The sequence below is a fragment of the Talpa europaea genome (assembly GCF_964194135.1).
Source record: "Talpa europaea genome assembly, chromosome: 7".
Classification (NCBI taxonomy): domain Eukaryota; kingdom Metazoa; phylum Chordata; class Mammalia; order Eulipotyphla; family Talpidae; genus Talpa; species Talpa europaea.
Genome location: NC_140074.1, coordinates 109,969,073 through 109,991,333, shown reverse-complemented (window position 1 = coordinate 109,991,333; position 22,261 = coordinate 109,969,073). Strand labels below are relative to the sequence as shown.

The 22,261-nt window shown below is 51.3% G+C and overlaps 2 protein-coding genes across 2 annotated transcripts; both read left to right on the top strand.

Annotated features, from left to right (window-relative positions):
- Positions 1 to 1,253: 1,253 nt before the first annotated feature.
- On the top strand, positions 1,254 to 2,189 carry OR4D2 (olfactory receptor family 4 subfamily D member 2; the record flags this gene model as incomplete). The annotated part of the gene is made up of 1 exon (XM_084237241.1): positions 1,254 to 2,189. One exon carries the CDS (start codon positions 1,254 to 1,256, stop codon positions 2,187 to 2,189), a length of 936 nt encoding a protein of 311 aa, XP_084093367.1.
- A 9,158-nt stretch (positions 2,190 to 11,347) lies between these two features.
- Positions 11,348 to 21,164, top strand: EPX (eosinophil peroxidase; the record flags this gene model as incomplete). The annotated part of the gene is made up of 12 exons (XM_084238828.1): positions 11,348 to 11,423; positions 11,528 to 11,621; positions 11,805 to 11,980; positions 12,166 to 12,283; positions 12,405 to 12,534; positions 13,683 to 13,889; positions 14,962 to 15,280; positions 16,772 to 16,932; positions 17,293 to 17,548; positions 17,978 to 18,148; positions 19,907 to 20,144; positions 20,963 to 21,164. 12 exons carry the CDS (start codon positions 11,348 to 11,350, stop codon positions 21,162 to 21,164), a joined length of 2,148 nt encoding a protein of 715 aa, XP_084094954.1.
- Positions 21,165 to 22,261: the final 1,097 nt, after the last annotated feature.

Here is a 22,261-nt window from a genome sequence, read left to right as displayed (position 1 = left end):
GAAAACCAGTAATTTTAGCAACCGAGCACAGAACTTGCCTTGTGGCATAGGGAACATGGGATGAGGAAAGCCCCTAAAATTTCTCCCCCGAGTGAAGGCCATATGATCCATTACCTTCTCAACACACTAATTTGATACCATTTATTGAGCGTGTGCCATGTCAAAGTTGCTGTTGAAGTTCTGGGGTTACTGCAGATGGGAAATTGAGATGTTTGGTTGAGGAGAGAAGCTGGTACAGATGAATGTAACACTGAGGCCTGTGTGCGCTGTTCACTTAGCCCTTCTCTCCTACCCTTGGATTCAAAATCATATTCTAAAATTGTTGTTCTTTCAGAAGAGTTCACAGTCTCCTGAAAACAATATATTCACCTCCATTTCTTAATTTAATGAAATAGTCTGTCCCCTTTTCATATACTCTGGGGGGCCTCAACCAGTAAGAGGCTACCTTCATGGAGGGGCGGGGAGAAACAGCATGTTCTGGGTACCAGCTGTGGCAAGGGCTCCTCTGGTGGATTTGTGAGCCCTGGAACTGTTCACCTACCCAGCAGGTCACGCCAGGGGTTAGTAAGCACTGAGCAAGAGCAAGCTCGGGCGCTGAGGGCACAGACATTGTACTTCCAGATACGTGCTTCTGGGACCGGCAGCTGAATTACAGAGGAGGCACAGATACGTGAAAGCTCATGATGTGTTAATGTGGCATGAAGAATGATTGGTAGAAAAATTTATTGGAGACTGAGAAGGGAGGGTGTCTTTCGAGCAGGAGAGGACACAGATGAGCGTGATAATGGTTTCTACTGTAGGCTCTGTCCACAGAAACTAACATGTGTCATTTTCCTTAAGTGCTCAGAAAGTGTTGTAAAGAAAATGTTTTTATTTCTACCTTATAGATGTGGAAGCTGGCATTCAAAGAGATTGAGTGACTTATTCAAAGTCTAAGCTCAAGGAAATGGAAGATCTGAAATTTGGCTCAGGGTGTCCTAGACTCCAAGTGTTTTGTCAGACTATGCAGTGTTCCACTGACTCTTTGAAAGGCAGGCTGCTTGTCTCTGGATGACATTAACGTAGCTCACAACTGTAATTCCCCCGAGAGAGGGCCTCTGAATAAGCAGCTCTGCCATGGACCACACATGAGGGTGTCCATTCTAGGTACCTGGACAACTTGGTTCTGAGGTCCAGAGTTCTAGAAGGGCTAGTAGTGACTTCATGCATTTAAGTCTGTGGTTCATTTTCTTTAGGTGTATGGAGAGGACACCATGGAGCCAGGGAACCTCACTTGGGTATCAGAATTTGTCTTCCTGGGTCTCTCACAGACTCCAGAGCTCCAGGTTTTCCTGTTTGTTGTGTTCCTGTTTGTCTACACCACCACTGTCGTGGGAAATCTCCTAATAGTGATCACAGTGACCTTGGACTCCAAGCTCCACACGCCCATGTACTTTCTGCTGAGAAACCTGGCTATCATAGACTTCTGTTTCTCCTCGGTCACAGCCCCAAAGATGCTGGTGGACTTCCTCTCTGGGAAGAAGACAATCTCCTACCAGGGCTGCATGGCCCAGCTCTTCTTCTTCCACTTTCTGGGAGGTGCCATGGTCTTCTTCCTCTCAGTGATGGCTTATGACCGCCTGGTCGCCATCTCCCGGCCCCTCCACTATGTCACCATCATGAACACTCAGCTCTGTGTGGGGCTGGTGGTGGCTGGGTGGGTGGGGGGCTTCATCCACTCCATCAGTCAACTGGTGCTGCTGCTCCCACTGCCATTTTGTGGCCCCAACATCCTAGATAACTTCTACTGTGATGTTCCACAAGTGCTGAAACTTGCCTGCACAGACACTTCCATCCTGGAGTTCCTCATAATTTCCAACAGTGGCATGCTGGATGTCATCTGGTTCTTCCTCCTCCTGGTCTCCTACTCCGTCATCCTGGTGATGCTCAGGGCACACTCAGAGCAGGCCAGGAGGAAGGCAGTTTCCACCTGTACTTCCCATATCATTGTGGTGTCAATGATCTTCATTCCAAGCATTTACCTCTATGCCCGGCCCTTCACCCCCTTCTCCATGGACAAGGCTGTGTCCCTCTGCCACACAGTCATGACCCCCATGCTCAACCCCATGATCTACACCCTGCGGAACCAGGAGATGCAGGCGGCATTGAAGAGACTAGGGAGGCGTCGGCTGGCTTGTAGAAGTGAGTGACTGTGGCTCCTTTTTTCATTTGTGAAGTGAAGAGACACTGCATCTGTTTATCGGTACGTTGTGAGGGTCATTGTAGAAGTGAATGAGTGTTGAAATTAAGCAACTTATTCTGACTTTTAGGAAACAAGAACCGGTCCTCCCAGTGGCTCAGGTTTTTGATAAAGTGCTCTAAACTCCACAACAATGAGAAGTTTTCAGGGCTGTGGAAACCATGTTCTTCCCTCTCCTGGTGGACAAGCCACCTGTGAGGAGGGAGAGTTTTTTTTTTCCAGCAAGAGCAATTCTATTTTACGTGGGTTTTTTTTGTTTGCTTTTTAAAAATGATTTATTTAATTTACACATACAAGAGCTGGGGTGTAGGTCCGAGGTGTGGGGTGGGGTGGGGGTGAGAGAATTCACCAGAGACGGAGTGGGGAAACAGAACAGGAGGATTGACTGAAATACGCCACTGAAGGGAGCAGTTGGTGAGACAGGAGAGGTCTGATGTGCCATGTGGGTAGCTCCCTGGCTAGGGATCAAACTCATGCTGCAGTGACTGTGGATAGGTGCATCAGGCTGAGACTTAACCCCTTGAACCACCAGGGAGGCCCTATTTTAGGTGTTGTGACTTCTCTCCCAGGCACCCCTTTTGGTCTTCATTCAAAGTGTGAGACCTACCCCCCAAATTGTGAGCCCTTGATCTGTAACTTATCAACCTGATGACCCTGGATGAGCCACCTGGTCTCACTTGGTCTCACGGATCTTCCTCACCCACCTGGCATGAAGCAATATGTCCCAATAATCTCACACATTTTTAAAAGATTCAAATTAATGCTGTGTAAGAATATTTTGCAAAGCACAAAGCTGATGTAAGGATATTGGTATTACTATTCCTGACATTTTTCTTTCATCACTTGAGTTTGGTTTACAAGTAGGGTAGAAATTCCTAAGTGCAGTGAGAGAAATATGGAGAGAGTGAGGACTAAACTCTAGGGGTACCATGACGTGCACCCACAGGTGACACAAATAGCAGAGTGACCCTAAAAATTGGGTCATATCTCTAAGACTCTGACTCTGACTGCTATTTGCTTCCCACTCCCATTTTCAGACTCATTCCTCTTGCAAACAGGAATGGAAATATCCATTTATTTATTTTTTTTGCTCATTCATATTTGTAAATATGCATTCGGTTCCTAATGCAGTCTTTCATGCATAGAAAGTGATCTATAACAGTTTGTTAACTTCGTTACCATCGTATCTGCTTTCCCCTGTCTCTCCCAACATTGATTTCTGCCAATTTAGTCTTTATATTCATCAGAGCTATTTTTTGTTTTTTACCCAAGTGACTGATGAGCTTTGCTCTCCCTCTGTCTGGGCATCTTTGCCATTTACCCATTTTATGTTTCCACAACTATCAAACTGGGGCTTTGGGGTCAGGTTGTGTGGTCGAGTGGAAGAGAAGAAATTGGCTGTGATTAGAGTGGCTATGACCCCAACAAGCTTAAAAAAAATAGGGGTTGATTTTATGGACATAAGTCTCCCTAAAGTTAGGTAGAGCTGGGTATCATGGGAATGAGTCAGTGCAGGGAATGACACAGATGATGTCCCTCTCTCCCCCTGTCCCTCCCTGCTGATGAAGTCCCCCTGCATGTCTTGAATGGGGACCTCCAGCCCCAGACCTGACCCTTCCATTCTGCTTTCCGTAGTCAGCTCTCTGTCTTTCAGAGACAAAGTCCTGTGATTGGCTGAGGGTAGACCATGTGTCCCAGGTAGCTGAGGGCTACACAGGTCATGTCACCTGACTGTTCAGGTCCATCTCTTCAGCAGGAGTTGTGGATGTTTCTTCCCAGAGAAGGAGCATGTGAGTACACAGACTTGCTAGACCTGTCCTCCAAGTAAGGAACAAGCAGGACACCCAATATGTGGCACTAGACAAGGAACTGCCCATCAGTTATAGGAAGATGTTGAGGGTTTAATTCATTCACTAATCAAGTAACCATTGAGTATCTGCACTCCACTCTTCCTATTCTAATTTGTCTTCTTTAGTCCTAGGTTCTCAGGGAAACTGACTTTGTTTTGGCTCAACCACAGAAAGAGAGGCCAGGAGGCTGAGGACAAAGCGGCTGATCAGCAGGGGCCCGGGCGATTGCTGTGGGAGCTGGGGTGCTGAGACCAAAAGCTGGAGGGAAGAGAACTGGAGCACCCCAGGACGATGCCCGCCGGGTACCCACCTCCAGCCACATCTACAGCTCATGGGTGCAGGAGCTTAGCTGTGACAGGGCGGGGGGGTGCATACACACCACAAGGAGGTTCTTTCTCTGTGGAGAATTTAGAAACAATAGCAAAAGTGACTAGCCGTGCTTTTTACTAGTGCCATGCCTGGGCCACTCTAAACCACGTGACCGCTAAAATCCTCCTTCCTGCCAGGCAGATTGCCCCCGTTACCCTGGCCTCTGCAGGCCTGTTATGTGTGTGGGGGGGGACAGGGGATGTATGTTAGAGAGGGGATCCTGAGAAAGTGAGGGAGAATTAGCATTGGAGACAGGAGAAGACTCAGGTTCCCTGTGAGGGAGGAGGATGTGAGCAGTTAGAAAAAGAGCCCTGCGTGCTCTCCCTGAGTCTGCACAGGCAGCAGTAACACAGCAGCGCGACTGTGGGGTGATCCCTGAGGTAAAGGCCAGTGGGGGGGGGCAGGAGGCTGAGCTGGAGTTCCATCTTCCAGGACAGAATGTGGCAGGGAGGCCCTGTACACCCACACAAGAGCCTGCAAACGGGGACCTTGAACCACAGACTCCGGGCACAAGTGTGGCTGTTGATGTAGTATCGTGTGGGTGCCTGGGTGCTAACTGGTGTCTCCATGTGGCCTGACATCCTCGCCGCATGGCAGCTGGATTCCTGCACAAGCATCCTGAGGGTCAGTGAAGTTGACTCCTTCCTGCATCCAGCCTCAGAAGGCAGTGGCCTCACTTCTACCAGATTCTATCAGTCAGAAGCAAGCTATGACGTTTGGCCCACTTTCAAGGGAGAGGAATTAAGCTCCATTTTTTGAATGAAGATTGTCAAAGGATTTGTGGACATGCTTCTAAATTGCCATTGATGTAGATAGGAGCCAGAAAATTAGAGAGTTTGAATTTTAATCTAAGCGTCATCAGAGTCTTTGGGAGAGTCTAGGTGGAGATGGGGATGGTGACAGAATCTAATTTATTCTTTAAAAAGGTCATGTTGGAGGGCCTCCCCGGTGGCGCAGCGGTTGAGCGCTGGGTTGCGAAGCTGCCCGCGGCCTCTGCGGCGCCGGTTCGATCCCCGGCCGCTCCCCAGCCACCGGAGGAGGGTCCCACATGGCGCGCAGACCTCTCCTGCCGCCCACTGCTCCCCTCAGCAGTGTACTTCGGTCCTTCTGCCTACTCTGCTCCCCGCTCTGGCTCTGGTGAATTCTCTCACCCTCCCGCACTTCCGACTGTACCCAGTGCATGTATAAACAAAAAAGGTCATGTTGGATAGCTAAGCTTTGGAAACAACCCAAATGCCCAAAAATAGATGACTGGATCAAGAAGATGTGGTACATATATACCATGGAATATTACTCAGCATTCAAAAAAGATAAACTCATGCAATTTGCAGCAACATGGAAGGAGCTGGAAGGGATCATGCTCAGCAAAATAAGCCAGAAAGAAAAAGAAAAATACTGGATGGTCTCACTCACAGCAGGAATCTAGAGAACTTAAATAAAGGACCAGGAAAATGAATAACTATAAGAAAGTGAAAATCAAAATCAACAAAAAAACTATGAACCAGAGATACTCTATGGGGGGTGGGGGGCGGGGAGGGGAGGGATTGGGGTCAAAATAAGGGGGTTGCAATTGTATGGGGAATATAAAAATAAAATTTATTGAAAAAAAAAATCATGCCCATAAAATGCAACCCAGTTTAAAAAAAAAAAAAAAAAAAAGGTCATGGCTGCTAGGCTGAGGATGAGTTATGGAGGTAAAACCTGGTGCCCTGGGTTAAGAATGTGACTTGGAGCAAGGTGATCTGGATTCAAGTTGAAGTTTCTGCACTCACTAGCTATTACCTTGGGCAAGTCTCCTAATAGTAGAAGGCGTAGAATTTCCCTTTTGCAATTATGAAAGGATCTACCTGGGGTTTTGTCCACCTGCAGACCTGCAGAGGACTGTGTGTTGTGTCTTTTCACTGTTGGATACCTGGTTTTGTGACTACCATAACCCTAATGCCCAGTACTCTTTCTAGATGTATTGAGATGCCAGGATACAAAATGGGTCAATGTGGGCCCTTTCCCGTGGTGAGAATGTGCAGTCCAAGGGGGCCGATGTGGGGTAGATGCTTCCCTCTCAGGGACCCAGCCCTTACCCCTTATTCTGCTCCTCCCTGCACCCTGTCCTCCAGGGTGGCTTCCATCTTCCCCTCCAATGGGGCAACCACCATGGAAGACTCACCAGGAGAGGTTGGGGGGTGCAGTCAGAGCAGTCCATGTGGCCTAGCAGACTCCCCTCAAGTCCCACTTAGGGGCCATCAGCGTGGCCTGCTCAGGCCATGGCACATTTCCAGCTTCAGGCTACATCCATGCCCTTGGAGATTGGGGCAGGGCCCTGTGGGAATCTTGCCCCAGTGAGCCCTCTTATTCATTATGTCTCTGACTCAGTCTGCTTCACCCATAAGCCCTTGATCTGCCTCCCCCTGCCCCCTGCCCTGGGAGTTCTCAGTCTGATGGAGGAGTAAAGCTAGAGGCTAGTAGAAGCGGACCCAGGCTGAGATCTTCTTGGCCCTGGGACTGTGACATATTGTTTTCTCTCTACATCAAATCAAAACAGGTCCCAGGTGGCAGGTCCTGCCTTATAAGTTTGTTGCGAAGACTCAGGTGAGTGTAGTAAAACACAGAACGTGGCAGGGGACTGGCAAATGCCAAGAATAAATCACCCCGCCAGCTGCAGCCCTCTCACTGGAACCGGCCCCAGAGGGCTGCTGTTACCCCACGAGGGGCAGTGCCCTGTGGGTATCTTTCCCCACTGAGCCCTCTTACTCATGTCTCTGACTCGGTCTGCTTTGCCTATAAGCCCTTGATCTGTCTCTCTCTGGCCCCTACCCTGGGAGTTCTCAGTCTGATGGAGGAGTGAAGCGCAGGTGAAGACAAAGGAGAGGGAAGGGGATGGGCACTTGCCTCAGTGGACCTGCTAGCCTGGACCTGTGTGTCTCTCAAGAGCTCACCAGAGCCCCTTCCTGCCTGGGAGGAAGAGCAGGCCCTCAGCTCTGCTCCACGGGGGCCGTTGGAGTCCTGCAGATAAAGAGATCCAATCAGGCCTGTGGCCAGTGTCCCCACCATGGCTGACGGACGGTTCTTGTGAAAGTGGTTGCAGAATCTTGAGGTTTTGAGATGGCCAGGGGAGGGCAGAAAGGAGGGGTCTTGGGTTTGCCTCTCAATGATCCCAGGGAGGGAAGACTCCTTCAGGGTCCAGGCACTGGGCCTCGGTCTGGCAGGGTCAGGTCTGCAAGGATATTCACTGATCGGGGCTGACCAGACATCCCTGGTAGGTAAAACAATGCCCAGGTCAAGAGCACCAGGTCCTGACAGATGTGCAGTTATAAAAATGAGGAGCAGGAAGACCCAGACACCCAAGTTGTGGCCAGGGGGTGCAGGTGAGGAAAGGCTCTGGAGGTCAGTAGTTGATTCTTGGATCATCGAGGCACAAAGTGCCTTCGTGGTTGAGACCCAGAGCAGGTAAGGCTAGCCCCATTTTAGGAGGGTGAAAGCCAGCGGGTTTAGAGGGCAGTTGAGGAGAGACGAAGAGGGGAGATAGACAGGAGCCAGCCTTTTTGAGCTCCACGAGTTCCTTTCCCTAGGAGAAGCTGCAGGGAAGTTTGAGTCAGCAAAGGGGATGGCCTGAAAGGCCGGTAGCAACAAGTCCTCCAAGCCTCGTATCCCCAGCTCAACAAGGAGGGAGAGAGAGCTGCTGAGGGCCAGGCCTGGCAGGGGCGTATTCCCTGTGGATGCCTCCTCCTACCTCTGGCCCTTCTATTCCCAGTCTCTGAGCAGCCCCCTCTCCTCCTGTCACCCCAAGATTGGGGTGATAGATCTCATTATAAATCTTTTCCTCCTGTGTGGCTCAGTCTTGGACTTTTCTTTTGCTCATTTCCTTTTCAGGTGGAAGAGCCCTCCTGCATGACACCCCATCTCTGGGGTCCAGCCAGGTCCCAGACCTGTAAGGGGCTCAATTCACCCTCAGCAGCAGCTTGGACTCCACCTACGCAGGGAAGAGCTCACACAGGCCTTGTAGGGAGCTGACCTTCCCAAGCACCCTACCAGAGGGGCATCCCTCTCCGATGTCCCCAGCGGAAGCCTCCATTCTCAGTAGACTGTCCATCCTCAAGACCTTGGGTGGCACCCACTCCTGCCTTCTTAGCCTTGCATGGCAATGGCTAAGGGGTGCACATAGAGCCCACCCTAAGGCTCTATGCCATCGTGGCCCCCCAACCCCTGCCTCACCCCATCTTTTAACACTGAAATTTTTTCTTCTATTTTTATTTTTTACTGTGTAACTAAAATTTGAAACTAAAAAATGAAACAAGAAATTACAATAAAATTAAATATATTAAAGCCACCAATATATAGGCAGTTTCCCCCCTTTATTTAAAGGACAAGCATGTAATTAAAAAGTATTAATCCATAACCTTTTAGTTTTCACATTGTAATATTTTATTTTTATATTTTTAATGGCATGATTATATGTACCAAGTTGTTTTTTTTTTAAAGATTTACTTATTTATACAAGAACCAGGGTACAGGCCAGAAACGCAGGAGGGTGAGAGGATTCACCAGAGACAGAGTGGGGAACAGAACAGGCAGACTGACGGAATACACTGCTGAGGGGAGCAGCAGGAGAGACAGGAGAGGTCTGCTTCACCATGTGGGATTCTCACTGGCCGGCCGGGATCGAACCCACGCTGCAGAGGTTATAGACAGCTTCACAGTGCGGCGCTCAACTGCCTGCGCCACCAGGGAGGCCCTATGTACCAAGTTTATTTAATAAGAGAGAACTTTCACACATTTCTTTCTAACCATTATTATTTATTTCATTTAATGAGTATTGCTGAAAGTATAATAATTTTTTGTGTAGAGGAGAAGACATCAAAAAAATATGTTCCCAGTATCACACTCTAGGTTGCCACTGGTCAACACTTAACTACAAGGAAAATCCGAAATTCTTCCAATGAGGTCCCGATGGGCGTCATGAGCAGCCCTTGGGGAATGTGTGGGCCAGTGGCCGCATCCACGTCTCTCCTTTGGTCTCTGGATGTGGCTGGCTCTGCCCACAGAGGAAAGGCAGGTGTTAAAGTTGACCACTGAGAGACCTGGCAGGAGCTGGCAGGACTCTGCATGGCCAGGCTTGCCCCATCATAAAGGTCACAGCCAGAGAGGGGTCAGCTTCCATACTGGCGAGCCCCTCAAGGACCTCTCCCCCCATCACTGTCACTTCATGGTTTCCAGCAGCCCTGGTGCTGGCAGCTGGCATGCCCATTCCCATGTGAGGAGGGGTGGGGCTCGGAGAGCCAGGGGCCGGACCTCCCCAACTGAGGTCCAGAGAGTGGTATGATTTGTCCAAAGTCGCTCCGGGGTCAGCTGCAAGGAACCCAGTGTGCTTTCAGGGCTGCAGAGTGGCCCTCCATCTAGGGCCCCATGTCACAGGAGAGCAGCTCCTCCCCTGCCCCCCCCACCCTCCCCACCCCCCCGCCGAAGATAAGGAGATAGGAAGAGCAGGGCCCAGACCTGCAGCTGGAGCTTGTGAAAGGGGCTGTTTCAAGAGCAACTGCCGCGGTGGCATTGGTGTGGGAAGTGGGGGCTTGGGAGGGCGTTGGGGCAGAGATGAGGGAGGCTCAGGGTGAGAGGACAGCAGACAAGGATGCGCAGAACAGGCACAAGGTCTGCTCTATGGGGACGTCCACTGGAAGACGGGGCGAAGACAGGCGGGTGGCAAGGCGTGGCAGGGAGATTCTGGAACTGTGTATGGAGAGATGAGCATAGCAGCAGGGGCTTGAAGCAGGGGATACGAAGTGTAGCACATCCAGTGGAGGGAAATGCAGGGGTGCTCTGCCCGTAAGTGTGGAAATGGAGCCTCAGCTGAGGTTGCACAGGTAGTGACAGAGTCAGATTCAAGGCCACATCGGCCTGAGACCGCTGGACTCTAAGGAAGTGACTGCTCACCAGCCCGACAGGATGTCAGAATTTATACCAGATATTCAGCACGAACCCACTACAACAGGTGTCGAAGGACATGTGGAGAGGCACTAAGCCCAAGGCAGGATCCTGCTGCCATTGTTCTGCGGCTGCGTCACCCGTGACATCTCACTGTGTCCGCAAATGGCTCCATGAGGTCGCCGCATCATCTTCACTTCCAGGCCCAGACTCAGGCATCTCCGGCACACTGGGGAGAGTTGATAGGGTTAAGGAATAAGGGGAGGGGGGTCAAGTCATAGAGCCTGCATCGGTCATTCACTCAACACGCATTCTGAGCACCCAACTGCCTAGCCTGGTGCTGGGGGCATGAAGAGAAACAATTGTAAGGCAGACCCCGGTTCCACCCTGCTGGGGAGGAGAGGAGCCTTTCTAATCATCTGGCCCAAGTCCCATTTTAGGGATGTAGAAACTGAGACCCAGCGGAGGGAAGCGACTTGACCGAGACCACACGAGTAGTTAGGACCAGGCCCCAACCTCTTGAGGCACACGGTTTCTCAGTCCCAGCAGACAGTCGGGAGCGAAGCCTGAGTTCCAGGAGCTGCTCTGTGCTGGGGATACATCAGTGAGCTCCGCAGCAAGGAGGCTGGGGTGGGCCAGGGTGCATGGGCAGGAGGAAGGACCTCTGCAGGTTGGTGAGGGGTGGGTGGGGCGGGGGGTTCAGTCTTACAACTGCCCTGAAATAAAGGGAAGTTCCAGAGCTCCGCCTCAAGAGGCTGGGCTTCAGGGGCCCACCCTTGTGGGATATAAGGGCTGCTTCCCAGCTATTTCTAGAGAAAAACAGGAAGAGGTGAGCGGTCAGCTGGGCATCCTCGAGTGACAAGGGAGCAGGGACGCCACCGGGTGCTGGTGGCTGGAGTGAACGGTGGGCCCCGCTGCGGCTGGGACCCCATTGTGGTTGGGACCCCACTGTGCCTGGTCCCCCGCTGCAGAGATGACGCTGTCCCTGGCCCTGACAGGGCTTGTAGCCTCACTCATCCTGGCCCGGCCATGTGAGGGCACTGCCCCAGGTAATAGTAATAGTCGCTCAGATAGCTGAGCAGGGGGAACACTTGGATGAGGGGGCCCCTACAGCTCCCCTGGACCCTGACTGCCTGCCCTTTCCTCTGAACAGCCTCCCCCCAGGCAGTGGAGACCACAGTCCTTCAGGACTGTATAGCAGAGGCCAAGTTGCTGGTGGACACTGCCTACAATCAGACTCAGAGGAGGTAGGTCTGGGTCTGGGCCCTGGGGGGCGGCTGAGGGAGCCAGTGAGGGGGGTGGGCATCATGGAGCAGTGTCCTGTTGGTAGAGGGTCTGCCATCCTTGCCTGCTTATATGGTCCTGACTGTCCGCCTTAGGTTGAGGCCTTAGGTGGGTGTCCTTCTTTATCCAACTCTCACTTCTGGCAGCTTCAGGCAGCGCCTGCGCAGTGGATCCGCCAGCCCCATGGATCTCCTGTCCTACTTCAAGCAACCAGCAGCAGCCACCAGGACAGTGGTTCAGGCTGCCGATTATATGCATGTGGCCTTGGGGCTGCTGGAGGAGAAATTACAACTCCAGGCATCAGGAACCTTCAATGTTACTGGTATCGCACTCCCCACAGAGGCCCCAGGGCCTGCCCTGACCCAGGAGTAGAGGAAGCCAGGAGTGGGGGGCAGGATGCACAGGCTTGGGAAGAGGGTAAAGGGATAGGAGGTATGAAAGTTCATACGAGTTCAGGAAAGAGGTAGGCCCCTAGACCCAGGATCCTGCCCTCCTGTCCCACCCCAGATGTGCTGACAGAACCCCAGCTGCAGCTGCTGTCCCAGGCCAGTGGCTGTGCTCGCCAGGACCAGGTGGAGAAGTGCAGTGCCAAATATCGCACCATCACCGGGAGATGCAACAACAGGTGGGTGCCAGGGGCTGCGCCTGCCCTAAGGGTGCCTTCTTCCCTCACCCACCCCCTTCCTCCATACTTTGGGGTCTCTGGGTTCTGAACCCTGCTGACCCTGGCCCACCCACTGCTGCAGGAGGAGACCCTGGCTGGGGGCCTCCAACCAGGCCCTGGCCCGCTGGCTGCCTGCAGAGTATGAGGACCGGCTGTCGCGCCCTTTCGGCTGGACTCCAGGCAGGAGGCGCAACGGCTTCCTCCTCCCTCTTGTGAGTTGGGGTTGAGGGTCTCTGGAGGAAGCTCCACCTCTTCCAAACACAGGGATTAAATGTATAGATCCAAGTCAGCCAGGCAGGGCTCGAATCCAGGCTTAAATCCACTAGCAGGGTGTCGATGGTCAAGTAACAGAGCTGAGTTTCAGTCTTCTGGCTGTAAAATGGCGGTAATAACTCCCCCTAGTGGGCCTCCCTGCTGGCGCAGGCGGTTGAGCGCAGCACTGCGAAGCTGTCCGCATCCTCTGCAGGGCGCGTTGGATCCCAGCCAGCCGCCCAGAATTCCACATGGCATGGCAGACCTCTCCTGTCTCTCCCGCTGCTCCCCCAGCAGTGTATTTAGTCAGTCTGCCTGTTCTGTTCCCCGCTCTGTCTCTGGTGAATCCTCTCACCCGCCTGCACATCTGGCCTGTACCCCGGTTCTTGTATAAAAATGAATCTTTAAAAAACAAAACAAAACACATTCTCTCTTTAAAAAAAAAACCCTCTAGAGTGGATGTGAATATTAAAGAAAATGCTTGCTTTACACAGCCATATAAGATGTGATCTACTACTGTCATTTTCTGAAAGAGTTTGTGTCAAAATATCTTGCTAAAGAATTATATACTTTATATCTATTGAGCTAAACGATTTTACATTTATCAATTCATCAATTTTCTATTCGGCAATATAAATACTTTAATGATGACAATCTATTATCTATCAGCATCTGCTTATTCATTTTTTTCCCGTGGATCTTTCCACCTATCTCAATTTCAATTCTATGTTTATTATCTATCACCTAGCAACCAGTCCATGCAGCTGTCATCAGTTCTACCATCTAACGATCAATTAGTTTACAAATTAATCTATCACTTTGATCTGTTTATGTCTCTGGACAAGCTAGTGGGGTTGGACTCAACCCACCCAGCCTCCACCCTTCTCTTTACTCCTGGAATCCTCAGAGTCAGGTCAGAGGTCACCCTTCTAGAAATGACAGTCACACAGGACATGGGACAAAGTAGGGACGGGGAAGGGAGGGCAGGAGAGAAGAGACTCTGTTAACTCCAGCGAGAGTGACCTGGTGACCCCCAAGTCCAGGGCTGGTGCAGACACCGGGCAGCATCAGAGATCCCACATCTCCTAATGACCTGTCTCCCTACCAGGTCCGGGCAGTCTCCAACCAGATCGTGCGCTTCCCCAGGGAGAGGCTGGCCTCCGACCGGGGCCGGGCCCTCATGTTCATGCAATGGGGCCAGTTCATCGACCATGACTTGGACTTCACCCCCACGTCCCCAGCCACAGTGGCCTTCACTGCGGGCATTGACTGTGAGAAGACTTGTGCTCAGCTGCCCCCCTGCTTCCCCATCAAGGTACCCTCGGCCAGCCTCTGGAGCCTATTTCCTGACTGAGATATGGGGGAGGGAGACCTAGCAGGCTAGAGCACCATACTTAGGAGCTGTCTGTGAAACTGGAGTGTCAGACAGAGACAAGATGCACAGCCTGGCATGCACCCCCCTGCAGTTCATGTTTTAGGGGCACAGGTGGGAACCAGGAGGTCCAGCACAGGCCTCAGGGAGCAGGAAGGCATTGAGACTGGCCTTGACCTTTGGTTTTGACTCCACAGGGGAAGCCCCCAGCCCTCTGCTCTTGGAAACCTTTAGGGTCTCTTATCTCTGGCCCTTCTCTCCTTTCTCGGGTGGCTCAAGGGCCTGCAGCTCTCACCAATTCCTCAATGGTATGTGAGAGTATGCGCTCGCTCAGGCTGAAGCAAGGATGGTGTGGAACACTGTGGAAGACAAGAGGATGTGCAGGGGAGATGGGAGACACACGTCCACCCATCCATACACCCTTAATAGGCAGGGCGACCTTCCTGCCAATTGCAACCTGACCCATTCCTGAAGCTAGGGTGCAAGCGCACCTCCTCCTCCCGGGAACCTTCCCACATCATCCCATGACCTATAGCTTTTGGCTTTTAGAGGAGCATAGCACATGCCACCTCAATTTAGATGTTACTCATGTGTGTGTCTGATATCCCTGAATTGCCAGTTTCCTGCAATTTTTGTCCTGGAATTTGTTGACTGTGAGTCTCTAAAGTACCCAGCACAGAAAAGCCCTTAAGAAATGTCTGTGGCATTGAATGAAATTAAAGGAGCATAGGGCTAAGGTCAGAACCCGGTTCTAATCTCTCCTCTCCGCCTAAACCTGTCTTCACTACCCCTCTGGGAGCCTCAGCTTTGCCATGTGTAAAATGAGGCTCTCAGACCGCATCCAGTTCCAATCTCTCGTGAGTCTCTGACCTAAAGTGCTAAGGACACTCACTGGCTAGGAACCAAGGAGGGGACTTTTGAGCACGGTTTTGAAGCAGGTGGGGTGAGGACCAAGAGGAGCGAGCTTGCTCCTCCTCCTGGGGCTGCTGCCTCATGGGCTCCCCTTCTATCTCAGATCCCGCCCAATGACCCCCGCATCAAGAACCAACGGGACTGCATCCCCTTCTTCCGCTCCGCACCCTCGTGCCCACGGAACAGAAATCAAGTCCGCAATCAGATCAACTCGATCACCTCCTTCCTGGACGCCAGCATGGTGTATGGCAGCGACATCTCGCTGGGCCGGCGGCTGCGCAACCGGTCCAACCAGCGGGGGCTGCTGGCGGTCAACACGCGCTTCCACGACCACGGCCGCGCCCTGCTGCCCTTCGACAGCCTGCGGAATGACCCCTGCCTCCTCACCAACCGCTCCGTGAACATCCCCTGCTTCCTGGCAGGTCAGCCTGGGGAGAGGGGGGTCTTCCCCTGATAGTTGCTGGGGACTGGGCCGGGGGCCACGTGGAATGCCGCCGGGGTACTAGGGTTCCCACCTCGCCGTAGTGTGTCCCTTGCTTGGTGCAGAGTCATCACTGAGTCAGTAAGTTGGAAGGAGGTCCCTTACAGATGCCCTGTGTGTGCCCAGCCACTGTCCGCTGGGCTCTTTCCAGTGATCAGCGACTCACCGCCTGTGCGTGCTCCTCTCCAACCCCAACAGGGCCTGCACACCGCTAGAAAGTGCACCCTCGTTTTCATCCAGGGTCTACCCATTGCTCTTGCTCACACTGCTGCACCTCAGAGAATAAGCTGTCTCTCACACTGTCATGCCTCTTAATGACCTGAAAGCAGCCTTACTTCCATCTATTTTTTTTTTCCTTCTCTGGGTTATATGGGGTTTTAAATTCCCATCCCTGCCCCCCACTGTAGCTAGTTACTGACCTGGTCCCATCTTCTGAATACATAATTTGCACTCTCCTTGGGGGTCTTGGTCTGGTGTGCTGGTTATAATGTTGAGGATCATCATTTCTGGTTATTTCAGATATCTAAACGTGCATCTCTAGTCCTTAGAGCAGGTCTGAAAGGAGGGAATTATTGTCACCCCCGTTTCACACATGAGGCTCTGAGGTTCAGGGACATAACTAATGAGCTCCAGGGTACAGAGTTGCAGATGGCGGAGTCATGGCAGGGACTCACGTTGGTGTCGTGGTGGGGTCTGTGCACTTTCCTCTCCACACTGCCTGTCTTTGCAAGGAGTCGGCTTCAGGCCCCTGGTCTGAGGATCATGTATTTCTTCGCGCTGGCAAGAGCACACACACCTTCTCATGTGGTCTACTGAGGAGTGGATTAAGTCAGACCTTGTCAACAAGGGTTTCATTCAAAGCCAGTAAGTGATTGTAGATGAGGCCCACCTTGAGGAATTGTCTTTCCTTGCGGGCCTCTAGGAGAAGGCCTGGCTGCAGGAGTGGGCTCCTCTTTCTTTCTCTTTCCCTGTGCTCCCCGGGAGAGTAGCTTGATATCAAGCCCAAAGCTGGGGAAAGGTCCAGCCCTCCATAGAGAATGTACACATGGCGAAGTTCACAGGACAGGTGGACTCACAATCTGAATCAGTCTGGCCCCTCCACCAGCTGCGGATCTGCTCATCAGGTAGAGGCAAAGCACTAGGCAAAGATTTTCCTGCTCAAGACCCTGCACTTTCCCATCAAGCCCAACCCTGTTCCAGTCATTTAAAGCCCCATGGCCCTGCTGTCCCCACCTCCCGGCCCGCTGTGTTGGGCTGGGGTGTGGCCATCAGTGGCGCCCACAGCCCAGCTGAGGAGATGGAGGTCCGCTGAGATGAAGGTTCCAGTCACAAAGTCCCACCACTTCTCTCTATTCCTCAGAGCTCTGGTCGCCCCAGCAGAGAGCTATCTCTCTGGGAAGCCTGTAGTGACTCTGACCGTGGGGTTTTCAAGGTGACTTCCGATCAACTGAAACTCCCATGCTGACTGCCGTGCATACCCTCTTTGTGCGAGAACACAACCGGCTGGCTGCTGCGCTGAAACGCCTGAATCCCCGGTGGAGTGGAAACAAGTTGCACCAGGAGGCTCGGAAGATCGTGGGGGCCATGGTCCAGGTGGGGAGCCCTGGGTCCCCTGGTAGATGATCTGAGGAATGAGACAATCGGCATGAGAAGCAATCTGGGGAAGTGGTGCCCTCCTTCCCTATATCCTAGGATAGGTGCTTCAAGACAGCTAGTGATTAGGGGGTGATAACTGACCTCTACTCCCATTCTGCCATTAACTGTAGGACTGTTTCATTCAGTCCCTTTGAACTTCAGTATCTCATCAATCATTTGGAAATTAATGTTGCCACACTTGACATGATGACAGAAAAGACTATGTCTGCTGGCCCTTCAATAAGTGAAAGTCCATGCAAGGGGGATGGGGTGGGTGGCTACAAGTAAGTAATGTTCCTTTCATGTCTTCTCTTCCAGATCATCACCTACCGAGACTATCTACCTCTAGTTCTGGGCAAGGCCCGTGCCAGGAGAGCCCTGGGGCCCTACAGGGGCTATAACTCCAATGTGGACCCCCGTGTGGCCAACGTCTTCACTCTGGCCTTCCGCTTTGGCCACACCATGCTCCAGCCCTTCATGTTACGTTTGGACAACCAGTTCAGGGCCTTAGCACCCAATTCACACGTCCCACTTAGCTCTGTCTTCTTTGCCACCTGGAGGGTTGTGCATGAAGGTGACCAGGTTTCCCTGAGGCTGATGGGAATGGAATGCGGGTCACACCCTCCCCCAGTTGGGTTAATCTTATTGCCAGAATGACAGGCTGTTGCTCAGGCCACTACTAATCATCTCCTCAGGACAGTGACAACAAGACAGGTGCTAAGACCCTCAGTCCCCAGCCTCCTCTACCCTAAAAGGAGAGGACACTGTCAGACTGACAGTTTGTGGGCCTATGGAGTTTGCCTTCCACAGCTTCTATTAGCTGTGGGGGGTCACCCCTTTCCCTGTCAGTTCCAGCTCCCTTCATGTCCACCTGACCTCTTTCCTGATTCTATTATAGAAGCCACTGGCATGTCTAGCTCTGAGCTACTGTGGCATCATGGGATGACCTGAGAGGCTTCCCAGAGGCTGGCCTAACCTGTGCTGCTTACATTTTTGCCACCAGGTGGCATCGACCCCATCATCCGAGGCCTCATGGCCACCCCTGCCAAGCTGAACCGTCAGGATTCCATGTTAGTGGATGAGCTCCGGGACAGACTCTTCCAGCAAGTGAAAAGGATCGGGCTGGACCTGGCATCTCTCAACATGCAACGCAGTCGGGACCATGGCCTCCCAGGTGAGCAGACTGGCCGCCTCTTCTCCCAGGCTTCTGGGGGTGTGTGTGTGTGTGTCTGTGTGTGTCACACAGCAGGCACTGAAGAGCCTGAGGGTCTTTCACCAAGTGCTCATGACAGCTGAGAGCTGTGGGTGCCCCCTGCTGGAGAACTGAGGTTGCTCCTCACCCAGTTGGCACATAGTGAGTTTCTGTTCCCCCATTACTTGTTCCATCCCAGCTGGCCTAGAAATATTTTTCTTGCAGCGTCTTCTAATCCCTACCCAAGCCCAAGACCAAATTTAGAATTTGGAAGACGGGGTTTGAACTCTATTTAATAGTAGAGTAACCCTGGAAAAGTCAAGTTCAATAGACAGCCACTGGTGACATGGGGATTACAAAGTACCTCACAGAGATGTTGGGAGGATCCTGTGGGATATTCATGGAACAGTGCTTTGTAATGATAAACTTTAAAACTCTGGTTTCCCTTTGTTCATCTGGTGAATGGTATGTGTGAGCTAGAGATCAATGGACGATGGTGGGCTGGTGTTTCTTTGGGGTAGAGTAAAGCTATTGGTGGCTTCCAACACATTGTGTGGCTTGGTCCTACTGTGGATTCCTAACAGCCAACGAGTCATTATGGCTGGTCTCTAGAAGTTTCTTGAATAGGTAAAAAAATATTTTTAAAAAACTTTATTGAGGGCCTCACCTGGTGACGCAGGCGGTTGAGCACTGCACTGTGAGGCTGTCCACGGCCTCAGCAGCGCCGGCTTGATCCCCACTGGCCGGCGGGGGTCCCACATGGTGTGGCAGACCTCTCCTGTCGTACCCGCTGCTCCCCTCAGCAGTGTATTTCATCAGTCTGCCTGTTCTGTTCCCCGCTCTGTCTCTGGTGGATCCTCTCACCCTCCTGCACATCTGGCCTGTGCCAGACTTGGGTAGGGATTAGAAGACGCTGCAAGAAAAATATTTCTAGGCCAGCTGGGATGGAACAAGTAATGGGGGAACAGAAACTCACTATGTGCCAACTGGGTGAGGAGCAAACTCAGTTCTCCAGCAGGGGGCACCCACAGCTCTCAGCTGTCATGAGCACCTGTTCTTGTATAAATAAATAAATCTTTAAAAAAAAAAAAAAAGCTTTCTTGAGCTGCAATGAACATACCATAAAATTCACCCATATAAAGTATACAATTCAATGATTTTAGTATATCTAGAGTTGTGCATCAATCACAACATTTTTATCATAAACAAAGGAATCCTTGTCCCTGATACCCACTTACCTATTTTCTTTTCTTTTTAATTTTATTTTTATATTCCCCATACAATTGCAACCCCCTTATTTTCACTAATCTATTTTCTGTCTCTATATATTTGCTTATTCTGGATCTTTCACATAAATACAGCATGTGTCCTTTTTTTGAGTCACTTTTTATTTCTTGTTTGCTCATTGGTTTGTTCATTCTACAAATCTGAAGAGTCTTTTATGTTCTGAGTACTGTCTTATTGGTACCTAATTGTAATATAGTCATGTCATTGTGGTGATGAGTTGTTAGGGGACCCGCTGCTTGATTTGCTGCACAGAAAGCACAGCTGTCCACTCTCATGGTCACTGGAAGGCAGTGGTTTGCTCTTTGGAAGGTTCAGGGCCTCGTCTGTCAGCAGGGAGCTTGTTTTAGCCAATGTTGCTTGACCACATGGTTCTCCACCAGGAACACTATGGACAGGAGCTAATGGGAAGTCAACAGGGACAAGACTGAACTGCTTTTTCCCCTTCTCCTCCAGGGTACAATGCTTGGAGGCGCTTCTGTGGGCTTTCCCAGCCCCGGAATCTGGCACAGCTCAGTCAAGTCCTGAGAAACCATAATTTGGCAAGGAAGTTCCTGAATCTGTACGGGACACCTGACAACATTGACATCTGGGTTGGGGCCATTGCAGAGCCTTTATTGCCAGGGGCCCGAGTGGGGCCTCTTCTAGCTTGTCTTTTTGAGCACCAGTTTAGAAAAGTCCGAAGTGGAGACAGGTGAGTGACCCCGGGGCAGGACAGAGAAGCACTAGCGTGTCAAGACTCAATAACGGCAAAAGTGCTCTTTTTAGCTTCATTCTTCTAAGCTCACAGGATCTAAGACCAGGGTCCTCCCTGGAGAACTTGGCCAGAGAGACCACTGCCTTGGCAAGGCTGACATTTAACATTTAACACATTTAACCTGAGCTAGACTTGTCAGTCTTGCTATCCCAGGCTCATGGTTCCCAGATAATATGATCCAAAAAGGCTAAACCTGGGGCCTCCCTGGTAGTGTAAGGGTTAAGCCTCAGCACTATTAACTCTACGGCCTAAATTTGATGCCCAGCCAGGTTACTGACCCACACAGTCTGCTGACTCCTACAGCAGACCTATCCTGTCTGGCCCACATGCCCCTCAGCAGTGTATTTCAGTGGATGCGGCTATTCTGTCCCCCACTGTCTCTGATGAATCCTCTCACCACCACCCCTATACCTGTGGCCTACACCCCAGTTCTTCTACACAAACATAAAATTAAAAAAAAAAAAGTTAAATTTGGCTTCCATACAGTAAGCTTGTGGCTTATGACCTGCCTTCTTATTGGGATTTGGTGTTTACCAAAATCCATCCCGGTGTTTACCAAAGTCCATCCCGGGCCTCTAACTATATAATTTTACTTGACCCCTGAACTGGTTTCTTCATTCATAAAATAGGGATAATACCTAATTTTAGGAATTTTGTGAGACTTGAATGAAATAACACACATAAAGTACCTGATACTGCAAGTGCTCCTATGTTTTCCTCCCCAGCCTTGACCCACAGCTTGACTGTCTTGGTAGGTTCTGGTGGCAGAAACGAGGTGTTTTCACCAAGCGACAGCGCAAGGCCCTGAGACGGATTTCCTTGTCTCGAATTATATGTGACAATACTGGTATCACCACTGTTTCAAGGAACATATTCAGGGCCAACATCTACCCCCGTGGTTTTGTGAGCTGCAGCCACATCCCCAGGTTGAACCTGTCAGCCTGGCGAGGCCGGTGAGGCTTCTGCAGGTAAGGGGAGGCCCTCCTCCAGCAGCCCTGGGCTGGCCAAGCCCTCCCAGTCTCCCCTGGATATGGGATAACTGTGACCTTTGAGGCCCCTAAGCAGAACAAACAGAACTTGTCACTTGGGGCAGGACACCCTTCCCTAGGACTTTCGAGAGGGGTAGCTTCTGGACTGATAGTTAACATCAGGGCCTAGGTCTCTGGGAGGTGGTTAGGAAGTAGCCAGTTAGCCTCAGCTTTGCCATCAGCACCCTAAAAGTTCCATTTCTGGATGCCCAGTGAGTTCTTTACTTCTGCTCTTTCCACAGGAGTCCATCCCAAGTCTCTGCCCTTGGAAACAAGGGGACCTGGGAAGACGAACAAGACTCCCTTCTCCCCTGGAAGCAACCGTACCCTGCTGATGTTTTTGCTGGCTGGTTCGTTGGCTGGGAGTGACACCCACAGCAGTGAATCCTCCTGCCTTGGAAGACTCTTAGGTATCAGGTCACGCTTCAGCTCCACATGCCAGGATTTGTGAGCCAAGCAAGGTCTTGAGGCCCAGGCATTAAGAGTCATCTCAGGGCTTTCCGGCCACTTTCTTCTCTTTCCCAGCCTGTCCCTGACTCCTGCCTGTGACTGCAAGACACAGTCCCAGTCTCTAGCTAACCATAATCGTCCTCTGGAGCCTGCAGGCTGCTCAGTGTGCTCAGCTTCTACCAATAAAGCATTGCTGAGTGCAGGGGCTGGTTTCTGTGTTGGGCAGAGGAAGGTGTGACCTCAGTCCTATGGCATACTCCAGAAGTTATGGTGCGCGACTAAGACACAGCAGGCACAATCTTCAATCTCCCCTGCATTGTTGTGATGCCCACTTGCAGTAGGGGACTGAGCTCAGGGAATAAGAAGAAACACTCTGGATTAGGAAATGGTAGAAGAGGGGGAGGGTGGCAGCCTCTGGAGCCCTGACATTAAGAATACCCTGGCAGGCAGCAACCTGAGCAGAAAAACAGCCAACAGAACATCAGTCGGTATAAAAGCATTTATGTACCCCCAAAAAATAAATAAAAAATACCACCCAGCTAGCAAAAGGACTGGGCACTGCCTTCAGCCTTTATT